Source organism: Electrophorus electricus, chromosome 9 (assembly GCF_013358815.1).
Source record: "Electrophorus electricus isolate fEleEle1 chromosome 9, fEleEle1.pri, whole genome shotgun sequence".
In the NCBI taxonomy this organism is placed as follows: domain Eukaryota; kingdom Metazoa; phylum Chordata; class Actinopteri; order Gymnotiformes; family Gymnotidae; genus Electrophorus; species Electrophorus electricus.
Window position 1 is genome coordinate 22622017 of NC_049543.1, and position 17500 is coordinate 22639516.

The window sequence follows — 17500 nt, forward strand, 5'->3', positions numbered from 1 at the left end:
AAAATAAAAATATGCTACATCTAGAAATGACTTTATGGTTATGATTATTATCCATTGGTTAATGATTCTTTTGAATTTCAGCTTGTTGTGACTTGATTTTTTTTCCCCTAAAGTGCTCTCTGTAGGTTTGCTAATGCTTTGTGTAGCTGTGCATGTAAAAATCATGCAAATATATTTCGATAAAGCCATCACTCTGCTGTGTATTCAACCGTAAGCGTGTGTGTGTGTGTGTGTGTGTGTGTGTGTGTGTGTGTGCGCACGCGCTCTCTACCTCTGCATTGCTCTCGTTCTGAGAGGACAGATGTTTCTGCAGGTGGTCCTGCTGACACCGTCGCCTTCCCAAGGTGCCCCTGTTCTAGAGCCGTACGTAAACGAGCGCACTCGGCGCAGTGCAACTTCAGCCAGGAAGTGATCAGCCTGTGAAGGACTGAGTGTCCTTCAGGCTCCGATAGTCAGCAGTTTTCCCAGTCCAGCATGTGGAATGTCACAACCAAAGGAGATGAGGCTTCAATCCTCTCAGGAATGTTTGTAGGATGTTTTAGAGTAAAATAGAGTGCGTAGAAAGGAATCTGAACATCTGTACAAACAGCATTAAAACACACACACTGCCGCTGCAGCAGAAGTTGAAATAGTTCATTTATATGATATCGGGTTTCATTTCAAATCCGAGGCCGCACACCTAACTCGGACAAATGCACAAAATTATTGATAGCAGTCACTGATATTACTATGCAGACTTTGGCTGGGAAAGCCGTGCCAATGCTACAGCCAAGAAAAGGCGCAGTTCTATCGCAGTTTAGACAGGTTGCAGTGCTGTCTTCTGGGGCGAGGCGTAGGTTGAGGTGCTTCGGTAGCACATGTCTGCCTTCTCCCGCCGGGTCTCGGTGGTCAATGCACGGCAGATGCAATGGATCCCCACGACAAAGAGCCTCAGTTTTGCGGGCCTGCTTGTAAAGATACGGGTGGTGGGGCTGCCGATGTTTATTGAGTAACGCCTTACGAACAGACATGCACAAGCGTTCACACAAAGGCCAGCGGGTTTTCCGACATGCACGACATTGACCACTGAAAGATAAGGAGGACAGTAAGCTGCCAGTCACTTTGCTGGTTGCTGCCACACAGAGGTTCACATCATGACTTGTTTTATGTGTATAATTTCTGATTATATGGAGTATGTTATATTTTATTGGCTGAGTAGAACTTTTGATTCCTTTGGTGATGTATTTTTGTTTTTCCGAGTGCTGGAGTCAAAGTGACTTTTGGTGAAAGAGCACATTTTTGGCCTTTTTTTTTTTTTGGTGCTACGTGTAGATCCAGCCTACACCCACTGTTTCCTTGGTAATCCTTTGGTAATGTGAAGGTTTTAGTTGTATTCGGGGTCTCTCCTCTACCACGTATTCACTCGCTTATACTGAGTCACATGGGCTTAATTTACTCTGTGGTGGAGCATGCAGCAGGGATACCTCATTCATTAAGGCCCTACGGAGTACAGTACAGTCCCGCACTACACGATAAAGCGTGCTGCAGAAATATTGAGTCTGCAGATGACATTGATTCTGCATGGGGAGGGGAGCAGTGGAATTGTGTTTCGATAATCCAATTAGGCCTTTCCTAAGGATCCCTCTGTCCCTTCTTGTTTTGTGGTCGCTCGCTATCTATCGATCTAAACGGGCCTCCCTGCCAGCCTGAACTCAGATCAGCGGCATTAAAGCGGCGCGCAGTGCTGCTGCTGAGGCAGGAGGCCCCCGGTGCTGAGCCCAGACCTGCAGGGCTGCGCCGTTAGCGGCGCGCCGCTGCGTCAGAGGGACGGAGACGGTATCGCGCATCCCATCAGTGCTCTGATTTGGCGTGAATTTCAGTTTGACTGAAGAAGTGAAGCCTGGCTTTCTCGTGCGATGGACTCTAATTACATTACTCAGTAAGCCTCCCATTCCACATCTACATCACCGCCCCCCCATGTCTGTGTCAACCTGATTCGCTTTACGCGCTATGATTTGGCCGCCAGACACGGAGCCGATGTCGCGATGGTGGTTGCGCACGGAACACAGCACCGCTTTCTTACGGGAGCTCAGGGTTCCTCTCCGCGGCCCCATGGCTTCAGAGCCCACTGGAGTTTGACTTGATCAGATTGAGTCCGATGCGGAGCCTACCCCGTGGTGCATTAGTGGCGCGTTTGTGCAGTAACCTCCATTTTCTGGGGGTAACCCTATCTCCTCGACACGCCGTTCTGTGCGGCAGCTGGAGACAGTCCGGGTGCTTTCTGCGTGACGTACAGGACGAGAGGAGAGGAGCAGCCTGATCCAAATAGCAAGGTGCCTTAAAGCTAAGGAATACGTCAAAAATCTATTTAAAAAAAAAGCTATACTCAGGAATTATGGCCTGTGGAAGTTGGTGCTAATTGTTCCCCATCGAAAACCAAATATTTCAAAAAACGCATCCTTAATCTGTTTGTAACCACTCTGAATATGGAATAAAGTTTGTGCTTTGGTGCCATTGTGCTGCTTTAACTGTACACATTGTAAAGCTGTCATTTGCGTTGAATTCATGCTCGATTGACAGCAGTACCTTGAAATGCCTTAAAGAGAGAAACTAATCAGATCTGAGCTAAATGTAAAAAAAAAAATTCCCACTGTTTTTTAATTTCTTTGAGCGAGCAGTGTTACCTGACTTGTGCTTCGTGATTTGTAATTTTCCGCTGCGTTTTCTTTAGCTTCGCTGCAGCGTGAGCGCCGGAACTTTTGTTGCGGCCTTAATGGTTCAGTGTTAAATGTCAAATCAAGCTTAAACTAATGGGCATCCTAATGCAGGGCTTTCCAGTTAGAGAGAGACGGGATGGAACCGAGCGGTTAAGCGCCGTCCATCCAGCAGCAACAGCTATGGATTACCAATCACGCCCCGGAGAAGATTAATGACCTGCTCGCCGGCTAATTTAGGACAATAACGGCAAATTAATTACAAATAATCAGGGGTTTTCTTGCCTAGATGCAAATGTCCAGGGGTCCTCGGCGTGTGTCTGCGAAGAGCCGAGGCCGGCGTAGTTTCTCGTTCTCCCAGCGGTGCGTTTGACTTTCTGTCTGTGTTCTGTGATAAATGGAAGTAGCTAAATGAGATAGGGGGGGGTGCTAGATCTGCCTTGCACTGTATGTGGCTAATTGGGGCCTGTGAGAGAGAATTTTTTTTTTTTTGTATTTTATTTTTCCGTTTGACTCTGTTGCAGTGTTTGCTTATGAAGATGTTTAGACGGCGGATAACCCGTACATGTCATTAGAAAATCAATGCGCTGTATTGTTTGGTTGCTCCTGTGTGTATTGCTGTGGTAACATCAGCGTTTATTGAGCTGCTTTAACTTACTTGACTGTATTGGCTGCAATAATTGTCCACGTTTTTAATGAGTACGTCGCCCCAAAGTTGTTATAAATGAAAAATTTAGATCTCATCAAGCTTACTGGAATGTGAAAACACTTTCATATATATGATTTTCATTTTTATATATATATATATATATATATATATATATATATATATATATATATATATATATATATATATCTCCACAGGTCACCTTCGAGCAGCACAAAGAGAATCTGTCCCAGGCTTTCCGTGAGTACCAGCGGGCAGGTTCCGATAGCGGTTCCGGAACCAGAATCCGAACCGTCTCTGGGGCCAGCCGGGATTCCGAGCACCAGACCAGGGCCAACGGAGAGATTCCAGCGGAGCATCCAGGAGCTGCTTCATCCACGGTCATAGAGCTGCAGGTGGACGGACGCTGCTCTGGTCAGCTCAGCCCCACCGAGGTAGAGGAGCAGGAGCGTGCTGTCAGTGTCTCCAACATCCTAGCCAGAGCTGAGGAAGAGGAGACCAAAGAGGAAGAAGTAGTGACGGAAGCGGGTGCAGAAGGTGAGCTGGAGAAGGAGACTGCAGAAGGACCACAGGCACCAGCAGTGTCTGAGGCTCCATCCACCCAAACCCCAGGAGACGAGGAGGATCTCAACAGCTCCGAAACCACCAGCAAAACGGACTCTGATCTACAAACCCACGCCGAGAAGCTTCTGGAAGGGGTTGGTCAAGCGGTAGCGGCGGGGGAGATGGAAATGCAGGCAGAAGGCTTAGAGAAATGCCCTGCGACTGAGGAGAGTGCACCTGCGCGAGTCTCCTCTGACAGCAGCCTGGTTGGTGGAGAGGCGGGTGAACGTTCTTTAGCCAGCGACTTGGCCAAGGCCAGCGACGACAGCACGGAGGAGTCCTCCTTTGTCTCAGCTGTAGCTACACCGGTGGAGGAAGAGGACGAAGACGAGGAAGATAAAGATGCCCGAGAGGAGAGGGAGGGGAAGTGCGAGAAGAAAGAGGGGACGGCACCGGAAAGTAGCAACGCTGACGAGAAGGAACTCGCAGAGACGGCTCAGGGCCCCGGCACGGAGGTTGGCTCCCAGCCTGTAGGGGGCGCTGCAGACAGCGACAGGGCCATAGAGGATCAGGCCGAGAGCTCCGGCACCAAGACCAAAGACATAAAGATCGCCAGGCTGGACGTGGCCAGTGTGGCCATCGACACGGAGAGGCTGGAACTGAAGGAGACCACAGTCGCAGTGAGTGTCAGCCATTTAAATAATCCTGCAGCTTTGGAAAATGTGTTTTAGGGTTCACCAGGTCACAGTTCTGTGTGTACAGTTTCTCAGCACAATTGACGTTTGCGTCTCTAGCGTATACGGTCTCCTCATAGTAGTGAATGTTAATGCAGCGTAACTGCCATAATTCTCCAAAAAGGGCTTCTAGTTTTTCCGTATGGGGCTGGAAACTCTGGTTCCATTTAGCCAGAAGCGGTTCACTACTGTACTGCTTTTATTGTTGCTGCTGCTGCTGCTGCGGTTGTCTCTGTATGTTCTGTACAGCGTTAGTGCTGTGCTTATGCTAGCGCTAGGACAGTGCTAACGTCTACCTCCGTTTACTGCGGTTCCTCAGGGTGGAGGCCAGATGCAGCCAGCACCGCCTGCGGCCGTGGGAACCTCCGCCCAGGCCCACGAGACCTCCACCTCCTCTCGTTCCGCCATGTTCCGTATCCCAGAATTCAAATGGTCTCACTTGCACCAGCGCCTTCTGACCGACCTGCTCTTCTCCATAGAGACGGATGTGCAGATGTGGAGGAGGTGAGGAGCATTGTGGGAGTTCTGGTGCAGTGTTAAAACTTTTTGCAAGTCTTTCTCTTTTTAAGATATATTAAAAAAAAGGTTTATTTAGTGCTGTCAAACTGTTTTGTTTTTTTTTTGAGTAATTTAAAAATTATTATAATGATGATAAAACAACATGTCTGCTTTTTCCATTATTTATATTTTGATGTGTATGTGTGCTTGTTTGCTGTTCTGACAGCCACTCTACTAAGACAGTGATGGACTTTGTGAACAGCAGTGAGAATGTGGTGTTTGTGCACAACACGGTGCACCTGATATCTCAGGTGCTGGACAACCTCATCATGGCCTGTGGAGGAATCCTGCCCCTACTGTCTGCAGCCACTTCCTCCTCGGTCAGTCAGTCTGTGAGGGTGTGTGTGGGTGTGGGTGTGAATGTGGGTGGGGCAGTGTTTGGGGTGGAGGGGTGGGTGTGTGTGTTTGGGGGTGGTGGAGTGTGTAGGGAGGTGTGTGTGTAGGTGTAATTGTGTTTATCAAAAAAAAAAAAAGACAAATATACACTATACTTTTACACAGAATGTCTGTTTCCATATGGTACTATAGTAACAGAGTGGTAATATCCTGGTAATAAACTGGTCAGCTTTGGATGGCAGGTAAAGAATTAGATTCCACACCGTAATGGATAACGTTGGTGTTGGTAATTGTGTTTTGATGTTGAAGTATTTTTGATGCGATGGTAGTAAATATTGCCCTCTGTTGTTCTACCATATGAATCATAACCTCTAATACCCCTTTAATGTGACATGATGATGATGATGATGATGATGATGACGATGATGACGACTAAGTCCCCCCCCACCCCCCCCCCCCCCCACCCCAGCACGAGCTGGAGCTCATCGAGCCCTCTCAGGGCCTGGCTGTGGAGGCATCGCTGGCCTTTCTGCATCGTCTCGTCAGCCTGGTGGACGTGCTGATCTTTGCCAGCTCGCTCAGCTTCACGGAGATCGAGGCTGAGAAGAACATGTCGTCAGGAGGCATCCTCAGACAGAGTCTGCGGCTCGGTATTACAGACGCGCCTTCCTTTCCACACTTTCTAATTTTCACATCCTCACCTGCTCCAGCTCCTCGAACACGTAATCCTCCTTTGTTTTCGTTCCTCTCTGTTCTTACATTTTCTCTCTCTCGCTCTCTCTAATGCTCCTTTCCTCTGCCGCAGTTTCATCTTTACTCCCGTTTGTGTAGCGCTGTGTTCTGTTTCCTCCGCCTCTCCTTGTTTCCCGCTTATGTTCACTTCGGCTCTTATCGATTTCTCCGTGGCCTTTTTCCACAAGCCCCGCCTCCTGGCTTCCCCAGCCAGGCTGATATGAGTTTTTAGATGGAGTTATTATAACCCTCCCGCTCCGCCGTGCTCTGAAATGGCTTCTGTCATTAGAGCGTTCTCTCTAATGGTCGCTCCGTAGCCCGAGGCTCAGACTTCGCGCCACATGCGTGCATGTGTGTATCACATGCTTTTCCTCTATTTCGGAGGAGTAACTGCACACAAGGCTTTTAGATTGCTTACATTATTCATTTGTCTTTTTTATGTACGTGTGTGCGCGTGCATGCGCGCACCCACGCGCGCACACACACACACACACACACACGCACACACACACACGTGCACACAGGAGCACAGATTTCCTGGCCCTAAAGCTTAACTAGACCCTCCACCCTGCCACACTCCATGTAATGGCGCCGACCTCTTTAGCTCTTTTGCCTACAGGAGCGCTGGACTAAGCTTAACAAAATGGCTGCCGCGTTAAACGGTCCTGGCGCTGCTCTGTGCAGGCCCATCCGATTGGTTGAGGCGGGGAGGAAGGCAGCTTTCCGAGCGGCGGGGTGTATGAGATGAATATTTGATGAGGTATGTCGGTTTGTAATCTGATTAGGGAGCAGTAACAAGGTTTCGACTGCATCCATAAAAACGACTCGGGAGATGGAGGTCCTAATGGAAAACTCTGATCCGCCCAGACAGAATAACAGTCATAATCTAACTGCTCCGCCGCGCACATTTATCACACGTAGGAGGTGGCGCAGGGCGGTGGGTAGAAAAGAGGCTTTCTTGTTCTTTCGCTCTCTTGTTCCCACTCTGTCATCTGTCTGTCTCACTTCTTTATGTTCTCTTTCTGTCTGTCTTTCTTGCTGTCTCTCCTTTAGAGCTTCTCTCTCTCTCTCTCCCTCTTTCTCCCTCCCTCTCTTTCTCTCTCCCTCCCTCTCTTTCTCTCTCCCTCCCTCTCTCTATCTCCCTCTCTTTCTCCCTCTCTCTCCCTCTCTCTCTCTCTCCCTCCCTCTCTCTCTCCCTCCCTCTCTCTCTCCCTCCCTCTCTCTATCTCCCTCTCTCCCTCTCTCTTTCTTCCTCTCTCTCTCTCCCTCCCTCTCTCCCTCTTTCTCCCTCTCTCTCTCCCTCCCTCTCTCTCTCTCCCTCCCTCTCTCTCCCTCTCTCTCTCCCTCTCTCTCTCTCTCTCTCTCCCTCTCTCTCTCTCTGGCTCCCCTCATATACACACTTACTGCCTCATATATTCACTCACAGCTGTGCCTTAAATGGCATGCAATACATCAGATTAAAATCTGTTAGTGCTCCTTTACTGTTGCGGGGAGACATGTATGTACACACACATGCACGGGCACACACACCCTCGCGTGTTCACACACACACACACACACACACACACACACACACACCCCACTGTGCTTAAACATGGCATGCGATACATCAAATTAAAAGCAGTGAGTGTTTTTTCTCCTCTGTGGCGGGAACCCAGTTATCAAACACAGAGCGTCTCATGCCAAGTTTGTAACCTGGGGAGAGGGAGACATTACACTAATGTCATCTGTTATTTAGACCTCATACAGGTTAAGTAATGGGTAACCTCTTCCACCTTTAACGGCTCTAGTATCACGGAAAACTGCGTCTGTTTGTGCGTCTCTTTGTGTGCGTCTCTGCGTGCGTCTGTGCGCTCTTTTGTGTCTGTTCTTAACCCTCTCTGCTGATTGTCTGTTTCCCCTCTCTCTTATAACTCTTTCTCAGAGTTTCTTTTCCAATCCCACTGTTAACTGTCTGTCTCCCTGTCCTCATTCTCTTCTCCCTGTGCTTTTCTTTTCTACATTTTCACAATTTTTTCTTCATGTGCACTGCCACTGATTTTATGCATCTAGTTTAGTTTTAATCATTTTATTCTCTCACTCTGTTACTCCCCCCCCCTCTCTCTCTGTCTCTCTCTCTTTCGTCTTTCTCTTAATCCCTCCCTCCCTCTCTCTGTGTGTGCAGTGTGTTCAATGGCGGTACGGAACTGTCTGGGGTGCCAGCAGCACTCCCACTACAAGCTCGGGGTGGAGGGCAGCCAGAAAGTACAGCACGGCATGCTGGGAACTGCTAAGCTCATGCCAGCTCAGGCGAGTCCCTCACAGCATGCGTGCCAGCATACTGCAGCGGCGCGCCACACAGCCCGGGGGCCGTTCCAGTAAAGAGGGGTTAAAGCAATATAATTAGGGGCTTAGTGGATGTGTGTTCTAGACATGGCTTCTGAGATGGCGGTTTTAAGGGCTGTGCGATCGTATCATCATAGGTAGGTAGCCTGGGCGACACCACGCTGTTAGTTACGTTCCTTCTTACAAATTACGGCAGATGCAAGTTTGGGTCCGTCACCTGCATGCATTTGAAAACAGTAATAATAAAACACTGAGGTTTCAGTCTTTCGCTTGTTGGAAATGCCCTTTTGGTTTGCTGGCTGAGGTTCCGCTGAAAACAACAACAGCCGCCTCCCCGTTCTCCTTCAGAAAGCGTTCAGCTCATCTATAATTCATCCACGCGGGGAGAGTGCAGAGCTAACGCTCACGATCGCAGACGTACCGCGCTCCGTGTAGACCTGCCAACAGAAACACCTCCACTCCGCCTGGCCTTTATATGTGTCCTAATGGACCTTTCACTGGTATTGACCAAGTATTGACAGTGGGTTAGGAGATTTTAGTGTTTAGCCTAAGTATCTGTTTTTGCTTGCAGTTATAGTAAGGCTTAGGATTAGGGTTATGGAGGGGCTCTGGGTCAAGGTCAAACAGGACGTTTTTCCACCTCTGAGTCCTTCAGGTAAGTGGAGAAAGAGCTTCACGATAAAGTGTGTGTTTGTGTGTGTGTGTGTGTGTGTTTTTGTGTGTGTGTGTCTGGGTGTGTGTCTGGGTGTGTGTGTGTGTCTGTCTGTGTGTCTGTGTGTCTGGGTGTGTGTGTGTGTGTGTGTGTGTGTGTGTCTGTGTGTGTGTGTGTGTGTGTGTGTGTGTCTGGGTGTGTGTGTGTGTGCATACAGAGTCCTATAGACATTGTGACAGGAGGGATCTCTCCCATCAGGGACATGGACCGTTTGTTGCAGGACATGGACATTAACCGCCTGCGTGCCGTGGTCTTCAGGGACATCGTGAGTGTCCTGCATGAGGGGCTGTTTGGGGTGAAAGGGTTAAACAGTTCTGTTTGCATACATATGAAATAATCATACATGTGCACGAAAAACTCGCGTACACACACAAAACACATATGCACACACACATACTTACATATAGATGATTAACTTATACTTACACATATACACAAGTGTATGTACACTTGCACTATGCTTGTATGAATGTGGGCGCATGTGTGTAAAAAAAATTTCAGTGCGCCCGGAAATCATTTCATTGTACCAGGAAGGTGGATATGTAACATGTGTACTGCAGCAGACCTCTCTTTACCTTATGTTGATGAGTCTTCTGTATAGATTATAGTTAAATATCTGCCTTCCTGTCACAATGAAATGACTTCCGGACGTGCTGATAACTGTTTTACACCCAGGCAGCCACACCAACATACACAAGCATAGCTACACTCTATGTTTAGGCACCAGTGAATGACTGTGAAAGTGCATGTCTGTGCACGTGTAAGTTATTGATACGCAAATGTAAGTATGGGGCTGTTTATGGCTACCTAAGGCCTCTCCCAGTCCAGTCCTCGCGTAGTCCTGTCCTCGCGTAGTCCTGTCCTCGCGTAGTCCTGTCCTCCTGCTGCAGTTCTTCACTCTTGGCTCTTTTGGAGTCCCTCACAGCTTCACATGTGATCCTGCATGTGATCTCGATGTCATTTTTCTTAACTGATTTTTCCAGAGTCCCCACTAGACACTTCTGCCACCATACACTTGCGTGGGCATTCACGTTATGTGGTGCGTGCGTGTGTGTGTGCATGTGCGTGTGTGTGCAGGAGGACAGTAAACAGGCACAGTTCCTGGCTCTGGCTGTGGTCTACTTCATCTCTGTGCTCATGGTGTCCAAATACCGAGATATCCTGGAGCCTCACAATGACAAGAGCATCAGCACAAAGCGCACAGGTAACACACACACACACACACACACACACACACACACACACACACACAGACACACACACACACACACAGACACATGCATATTCATATACACAAATGCACACACATGCATATTCAAATACACAAACTATTGCTACACACACACAGCGCACAGATAACTCACGGATAACTCACAGATAACGCACAGATAACTCATGTGTGCGTCTGTGTGTGTGTGCATGCGTGTGTGTGTATGCATGCACAGAGAGCATCTCTTCTGATCTAGGGAACAGTGCATCTCCTCTCCGGAGAGACTCCGCCTTCGGAGACGAGCGTGCACCTGTAACCCCTAGCGACGGAGAGCCCCGGACGGCTCCCGACGCCGTGTCTGAAGCCCTCTCCACCTTGTCCTCAGAGGTCAAGAGAGGTCAAGAGGTCACAGACAAGGACAGTAAGAGTAAGAATGTGAAGGACATCCTCAGGAGCCTGGTCAGTGCCCGGGCTGATGACATCATGGTGGACCCCAGCCTGCTGCCTCCAGCGTTTCTGGGTTCGGTGGGGGAGGAGTCTCACGAACAGGCTGTCCAATTCCGCTCCTTTGACAGGTCAGTACCCTGTCACCTGATAGCTCTCTGCTGATTGGTTCGTGGAGTGAAGCTGAAAAGAGAGGCTTTCATTTAGGCTCAGTGCTGATTGGATAATGAACAGTTGTAAGTTTTATCTGTTGATACTTGATCTGATGCACTGTTAACACCTAAAAATGCAGTTAAAGGCAGAAGTGTCTCCTGCTACTGGTTCCCATGGCAACACAGCACAAGTGTGCTGATGTTTTTCCACTGGCCTGAAGCCAATTAACTGCTAAAAACCTCAAAGAGCATTTTTAAGCTTCACATGAAAATCGCTTTGGTGTGAGTGTGCGGTGCGGTCAGCCGTCAAAATGATACACACACACACACACACACACACACAGGAACGGGGTGTGTGTGTGTGTGTGAGAGAGAACCTAGGTTTATGCTTTTTTTGTATGCATGTGTTTTTTGGGGAAGATGATGCCTGCCTACCTGTCTGTCTGTATCTGTGCATTTGTGTGCAGGCGTGTGTGTGTGTGTGTGTGTGTGTGTGTGTGTGTGTGTGTGTGTGTGTGTGTGTGTGCGTGTGTGCGTGTGTGCGTGTGTGCGTGTGTGTGTGTGCGTGCGTGCGTGCGCGCGTGTGTGCGTGCGCGCGTGTGTGCGTGCGCGTGTGTGCGTGCGCGTGTGTGCGTGCGCGCGTGTGTGCGTGCGCGTGTGTGTGCGTGTGTGTGCGTGCGCGTGTGTGTGTGTGTGTGCGCGCGTGTGTGTGCGCGCGTGTGTGTGTGCGCGTGTGTGTGCGCGTGTGCCTGCGTGCGTGCGTGCGTGTCTGTGTGCGCACTATGTAACATTCAAAGCTTCATCATTAGTGCAGTAGTGCCTTTTAGTGTGTGTTTTTGTAGTTGCCCTTCATGTCCTGCCCCAGGGTGCCTCTGCTCTGCCCCATGCCCAGGGCAGCTCATTGTCCTGGAGGCTGTAGTCGTGAGTGCAGCTGTTTGTGGCTGTGTGCTGGATCATGTCTGCCCTGTCTGGTTTGCGTTTGCAGCAGTGTCTCTGCGGCACCAAGACACTACCAGAGAGGGATTTAGAGTGAAGGAAAGAAAAAGATTGTGCCAGATGATGAGCGAGCGAGCGAGAGCGCAGGAGAGAAGACATATTTACTTAAACCCTTTTAGGAGCAAGTTCTGTTTTTGTGTGGGCGTATTGTTGAGTAATCGTTCTTTGATTCTGGAATGTGAATGTTGTTGGTAGGCACGGACACCCACGTGAGATCAGTGCTGATGGCATTGGTGATGCCATCGTAAACTTCATTAATGCGCCAGCCTTTATGTTCCATCCCAGTTCCTTGACTAAATACCTGATACTCATGGGATGGGAGAGTCTCCTGAGCTTCACCTGGCGTCACACAGAGAAAGTCTTACATCTTATACTGTCCTCTTTGTCTCTCTATACCTAGGGTGGGTCCCCTCTTGAGTCTTGGTCCTCTCAAGGTTTCTTCCTTAATTCTTTAGTCCGCCCGGGGAGTTTTTCCTTGCCATTCTCGCCAGGCGCTCACTTGTTAGGAATCTGGAGCCAAACATTTATAAAGTTGCTTTGCAACAAGCCAGGTTGGAAAAAGCACTTTATAAATAAGCTTGACTGGACGAATGTGTTTAGAACGCTGGCAATGTCACGGTCTTGCTCTCTCTGAGGCTCCTCTCTGCTGTAGCAGACATGGGTTTATCTGTGGAATGCTTTGTCAGGTATCAGTGGCTGCTCATATCTGCTCAGGGATTACAGTGGCTCCTGGAGACCGAGGTGCTGGAGCAGTCACAGCCCAGAGCAGGTCTTAGTCTGGATAAACACTCTGTCCAAGGCAGTTCTAATTGTGGACAAACCCACAGCTCAGAGCAGGTCTTACTGTGGGCCAACCCACAGCCCAGAGCAGGTCTTACTGTGGACAAACCCACAGCCCAGAGCAGGTCTTACTGTGGGCCAACCCACAGCCCAGAGCAGGTCTTACTGTGGGCCAACCCACAGCCCAGAGCAGGTCTTACTGTGGGCCAACCCACAGCCCAGAGCACGTCTTACTGTGGACAAAGCCACAGCCCAGAGCAGGTCTTACTGTGGGCCAACCCACAGCCCAGAGCAGGTCTTACTGTGGACAAACCCACAGCCCAGAGCAGGTCTTACTGTGGGCCAACCCACAGCCCAGAGCAGGTCTTAGTATGGACAAACCCACAGCCCAGAGCAGGTCTTACTGTGGACAAACCCACAGCCCAGAGCAGGTCTTACTGTGGGCCAACCCACAGCCCAGAGCAGGTCTTGGTGTGGACAAACCCACAGCCCAGAGCAGGTCTTAGTGTGGACAAACCCACAGCCCAGAGCAGGTCTTACTGTGGGCCAACCCACAGCCCAGAGCAGGTCTTACTGTGGACAAACCCACAGCCCAGAGCAGGTCTTACTGTGGGCCAACCCACAGCCCAGAGCAGGTCTTAGTGTGGACAAACCCACAGTCCAGAGCACGTCTTACTGTGGACAAAGCCACAGCCCAGAGCAGGTCTTAGTGTGGACAAACCCACAGTCCAGAGCACGTCTTACTCCCCTTCACAAAGGGGTGCATGTGTTCACTATATGTGACTGGTCAACTACAACTGCTGTTGGCACTTAAACCCAACTTTGGGCCAATGAAACGTTTTCACTTTAGCTCCTAAAACAACAGACACCTCAGTGTGAATGGGGATGGCTACACACACATCACACCGTCTCAGCTGGAGGTGTTGGGCTGATCTGGGAGCAGTGTACCTTTCCTCTGACGCAGTTTAGGGGTAGAGGCAGGGCCTGCAGGACTGTTGCTACATCAGTGGGGAAGGGTGGGGCTGGGTGGCTTCCCAGGGATGGCAGAGAGACCCTTATCTGGCAGGAGGCCTCCTGCAGGAGTGCGGTGCTCTTATCAGGCTCTTTGCTCCTGGTCTGCTGTTCTCCACCTCTCACAAACTCTCTCTCTCTCTCTCTCTCTCTCTCTCTCTCTCTCTCTCTCTCTCTCTCTCTCTCTCACTCACATACACACACACATGTGCACATGTACTTTCAGATTTACACCTCTCTTTCACTTTTTCTCTCTCTTTCTCTCCCTCTTAATCTTTCTGTCACCTTCTCTTTATCTCTCTTTATCTCCCTCTCTCAAATTCTAGCCTTCCTTCGCTCTGCTGAGGTAGATTTTGGGACAGAGGTTCTTCATCAGTTGTGCTAGCTAAATGCTTCTGAAGGTCTAGGACATTAAACCAGTTTATGTTAGAAAAAGTGTGAAAAATATGTAAATCATAAAAGTTCATTGACACAAGGTGTGTGTGTGTGTGTGTGTGTGTGTGTGTGTGTGTGTGTGTGTACACACACACTTAGCTAGCTAATTACCTATAATGATCTCACACACGTTCCACATTACACAGATAAAGTTCTTTTCTATTCATTCGATAAGCAGGATAGTGTGTGGATGGGTTGCCATGCTGGGTGTGAGGGATAGTGTGTGGATGAGTTGCCATGCTGGGTGTGAGGGATAGTGTGTGGATGAGTTGCCATGCTGGGTGTGAGGGATAGTGTGTGGATGAGTTGCCATGCTGGGTGTGAGGGATAGTGTGTGGATGAGTTGCCATGCTGGGTGTGAGGGATAGTGTGTGGATGAGTTGCCATGCTGGGTGTGAGGGATAGTGTGTGGATGAGTTGCCATGCTGGGTGTGAGGGATAGTGTGTGGATGAGTTGCCATGCTGGGTGTGAGGGATAGTGTGTGGATGAGTTGCCATGCTGAGTGTGAGGGATATTGTGGATGGGTTGCCATGTTGGGTGTGAGGGACAGTGTGGATGGGTTGCCATGTTGGGTGTGAGGGATAGTGTGTGGATGAGTTGCCATGCTGAGTGTGAGGGATATTGTGGATGGGTTGCATTGTTGGTTGTGAGGGACAGTGTGGATGGGTTGCCATGTTGGGTGTGAGGGATAGTGTGTGGATGAGTTGCCATGCTGGGTGTGAGGGATAGTGTGTGGATGAGTTGCCATGCTGAGTGTGAGGGATATTGTGGATGGGTTGCATTGTTGGTTGTGAGGGACAGTGTGGATGGGTTGCCATGTTGGGTGTGAGGGATAGTGGGTTATAGTGTCATGTTGCTGGCTGAGTGGGATAGTGTAAAGCTGAAGGTAACTTTACCTTTAACTGGGCTACAGTTCCCATAACACTTTTATGTACACTAATATATGGTTTCTCATAACCGAGTGCAGGCATGAATAGGCTGGTAGTTCCCAATGCCAAGGTGATGATTAATACCAGCAGCTATGAATACACTCTCTATACCTCACACTGTCACTTGATCAGAAGGGTTACTTTTGACCTACACACACAGTGCCTGTAGTGTGTGTGTGTGTGTGTGTGTGTGTGTGTGTGTGTGTGTGTGTGTGTTCCTCTACCTTGCTTCCCATTCCTCCACTATAAACCATCTTTCACGATGCTGGTCCAGTGTGACATTCTGATTGTCATTCCACCCAGATTCCTCTGTGTGGGAATCGTAGTCGGGCTATGGCGCGATTTACGAGCTCTGGGGCTGGAAAAAGCAGGATCTCCCAGATAATACTGGCCTGAGGTCAAAGGTGAAGTAGACATTAGATTTATTTACTATCCTCACCAGCCTGATTCCACCATATGTCTTTGTGACTCTCACTCCTGTTTTGACGCAATGTCTGCAAATATTTGCTGATAGGAACCAGAGCCTGGTAAACAGTGTCACCGCCATGCGTCCAGGGAAATTTGATTTACTCTTTTTAAGGAAATATGTGATAGGGGAAAAAAAGGTTCGGACCTTATGGGGGGGGGGGGGTTCACATGACACGAGAGAAAGAGAAGAGTTCTGCAGGATGAGGTCATGATGACAGAATCCTCTAAACAGTCCACTGATTTATTTGTGTGCGTGTGCGTGCCTGTGTGTGTTTTCTGCGTCCATTATCACATGGTTTTGAGTGAGTTCTGCTGACCTGCTCATGCAGTATCACGACTGAGAAGAAACGGCTGAGCAGACTGTACAAGTGGGCTGTTAGTTTTACTTGTAAGTGCACTTATGTGTTAATGCATTTGTGTAGCATGTGCGTTATGTAGTTATTTTCTAGGTTTTCAGTTATTTTTAAAAGGACATTGCGGCTTTTGGCCTGCCAGGATAAACAAACCCACAAGGATGATGAGTGCCGTACTACTTCTGTATAAAGCTTTTATGTGCGATGAGTTATCCCATAGCAGGCGTTTATCAGCGTTTATCCCCGCACACAAATAACGGCAACGCTCATCAGAAAACTCCCTGTAGCTCAGTTTAATGTTGGATTGGATGTCTTACCACCTGACATTTTAGGGCCTATATATGTCTCTGCAAGAAGTGCAAGTGTGTGTGTACACATTCACATACACACACTCTCTCTCTCTCTCTCTCTCTCTCTCTCTCTCTCTCTCTCTCTCACTCCCAAACAAACTTGTTCACATACTCCTTGACATGTTTCACTTGATCTCAGATTGAGGCAGATTACACAGAACAAGCTGGCTGCATATTGTGTGTGCTAGCAGTGGTTACGCCGTCTAAATAATTCATCAGGCCGCACCCCAACGTGATCGCCTCTCGCTCTGCTCTGTCCGGCCGGACCCGGCGCCGCATGCCTGGCCGCTCTGATTAATTGACAGCAGTGCTGGGCTGGGGCTAAGTGTAGCTAATGGCGTACTGAATAATTTAAACCCTCCAACAGATGGACACTCTTCCCCTGGACCCCCTGCTCACTGCAGTCCACTCCGCCCTGCAACACTGAGCATGCTGGAGAGAGGACCAGGGAGAGCTAGACGGGGCTGAAATATAACACGCGCTTTGACTCCTTGAGCTGGCCAGCTGTGAGGCGTGGAGGGAGAGAGGGTGGTGTAAGGCATGCGTAAACATCCAGGAGTCCAGGAGATATGAATTCCTGTGGGTCTGAACTCTGAATTCTGACCTCTTACGCTTCCATGACATCCGAATGACAAGCGTATCAGGACACCGGGTCGTTCGCAGAACGAATAAGAACGCGTACTGCCAAAACTCTCCTTCTGTCGCCTGGAATTCTGAAACGTGCCTTTCTAGTAGTAATTGAACTGTAAATGAACTGTAAAAAGCACTATGCAAGTAAAATTGAGTTGAGAAGTGCATGCGTGTCTTAAGTAAAATTAAACTAAGTAAAATGAGCTATTCGGTGTGCTGGAATCAGCGCAGTTTAATAGGATACTTGAGTGTCCTACTGGTTTGCAGTCATACAGCTACGCTGTCTGCTAGACGGTCAGGATCCTCAGAGCTCAGCCAGTACACTGCCTTATACCCACCTTGGCTGAAGAGGGTGGGGTTTTATTTTTTTGGTGTATGTGTGTTTTTTCTCTCTCCTCCTTTTGGTAAATGAAAACCATCCCTCACCGTGTGTTTGGAATG

General features: G+C 49.0%; 1 protein-coding gene across 6 annotated transcripts in view; it reads left to right on the forward strand.

Annotated features, from left to right (window-relative positions):
• The window catches only part of lrba (LPS responsive beige-like anchor protein), a 191063-nt gene that overhangs the window by 43735 nt on the left and 129828 nt on the right, over nt 1-17500 (forward strand). For 4 of the 6 annotated variants that reach the window (XM_035530261.1, XM_035530262.1, XM_035530263.1 and 1 more), the window contains exons 22-29: nt 3558-4583; nt 4957-5141; nt 5362-5515; nt 6001-6181; nt 8428-8552; nt 9458-9565; nt 10378-10504; nt 10746-11085. In XM_035530261.1, the coding sequence (XP_035386154.1) occupies nt 3558-4583; nt 4957-5141; nt 5362-5515; nt 6001-6181; nt 8428-8552; nt 9458-9565; nt 10378-10504; nt 10746-11085 (2246 nt within the window). The remainder of the gene's footprint in view (nt 1-3557; nt 4584-4956; nt 5142-5361; nt 5516-6000; nt 6182-8427; nt 8553-9457; nt 9566-10377; nt 10505-10745; nt 11086-17500) is intronic. The other 2 variants (XM_035530265.1, XM_035530266.1) reach the window with 2 other exon arrangements.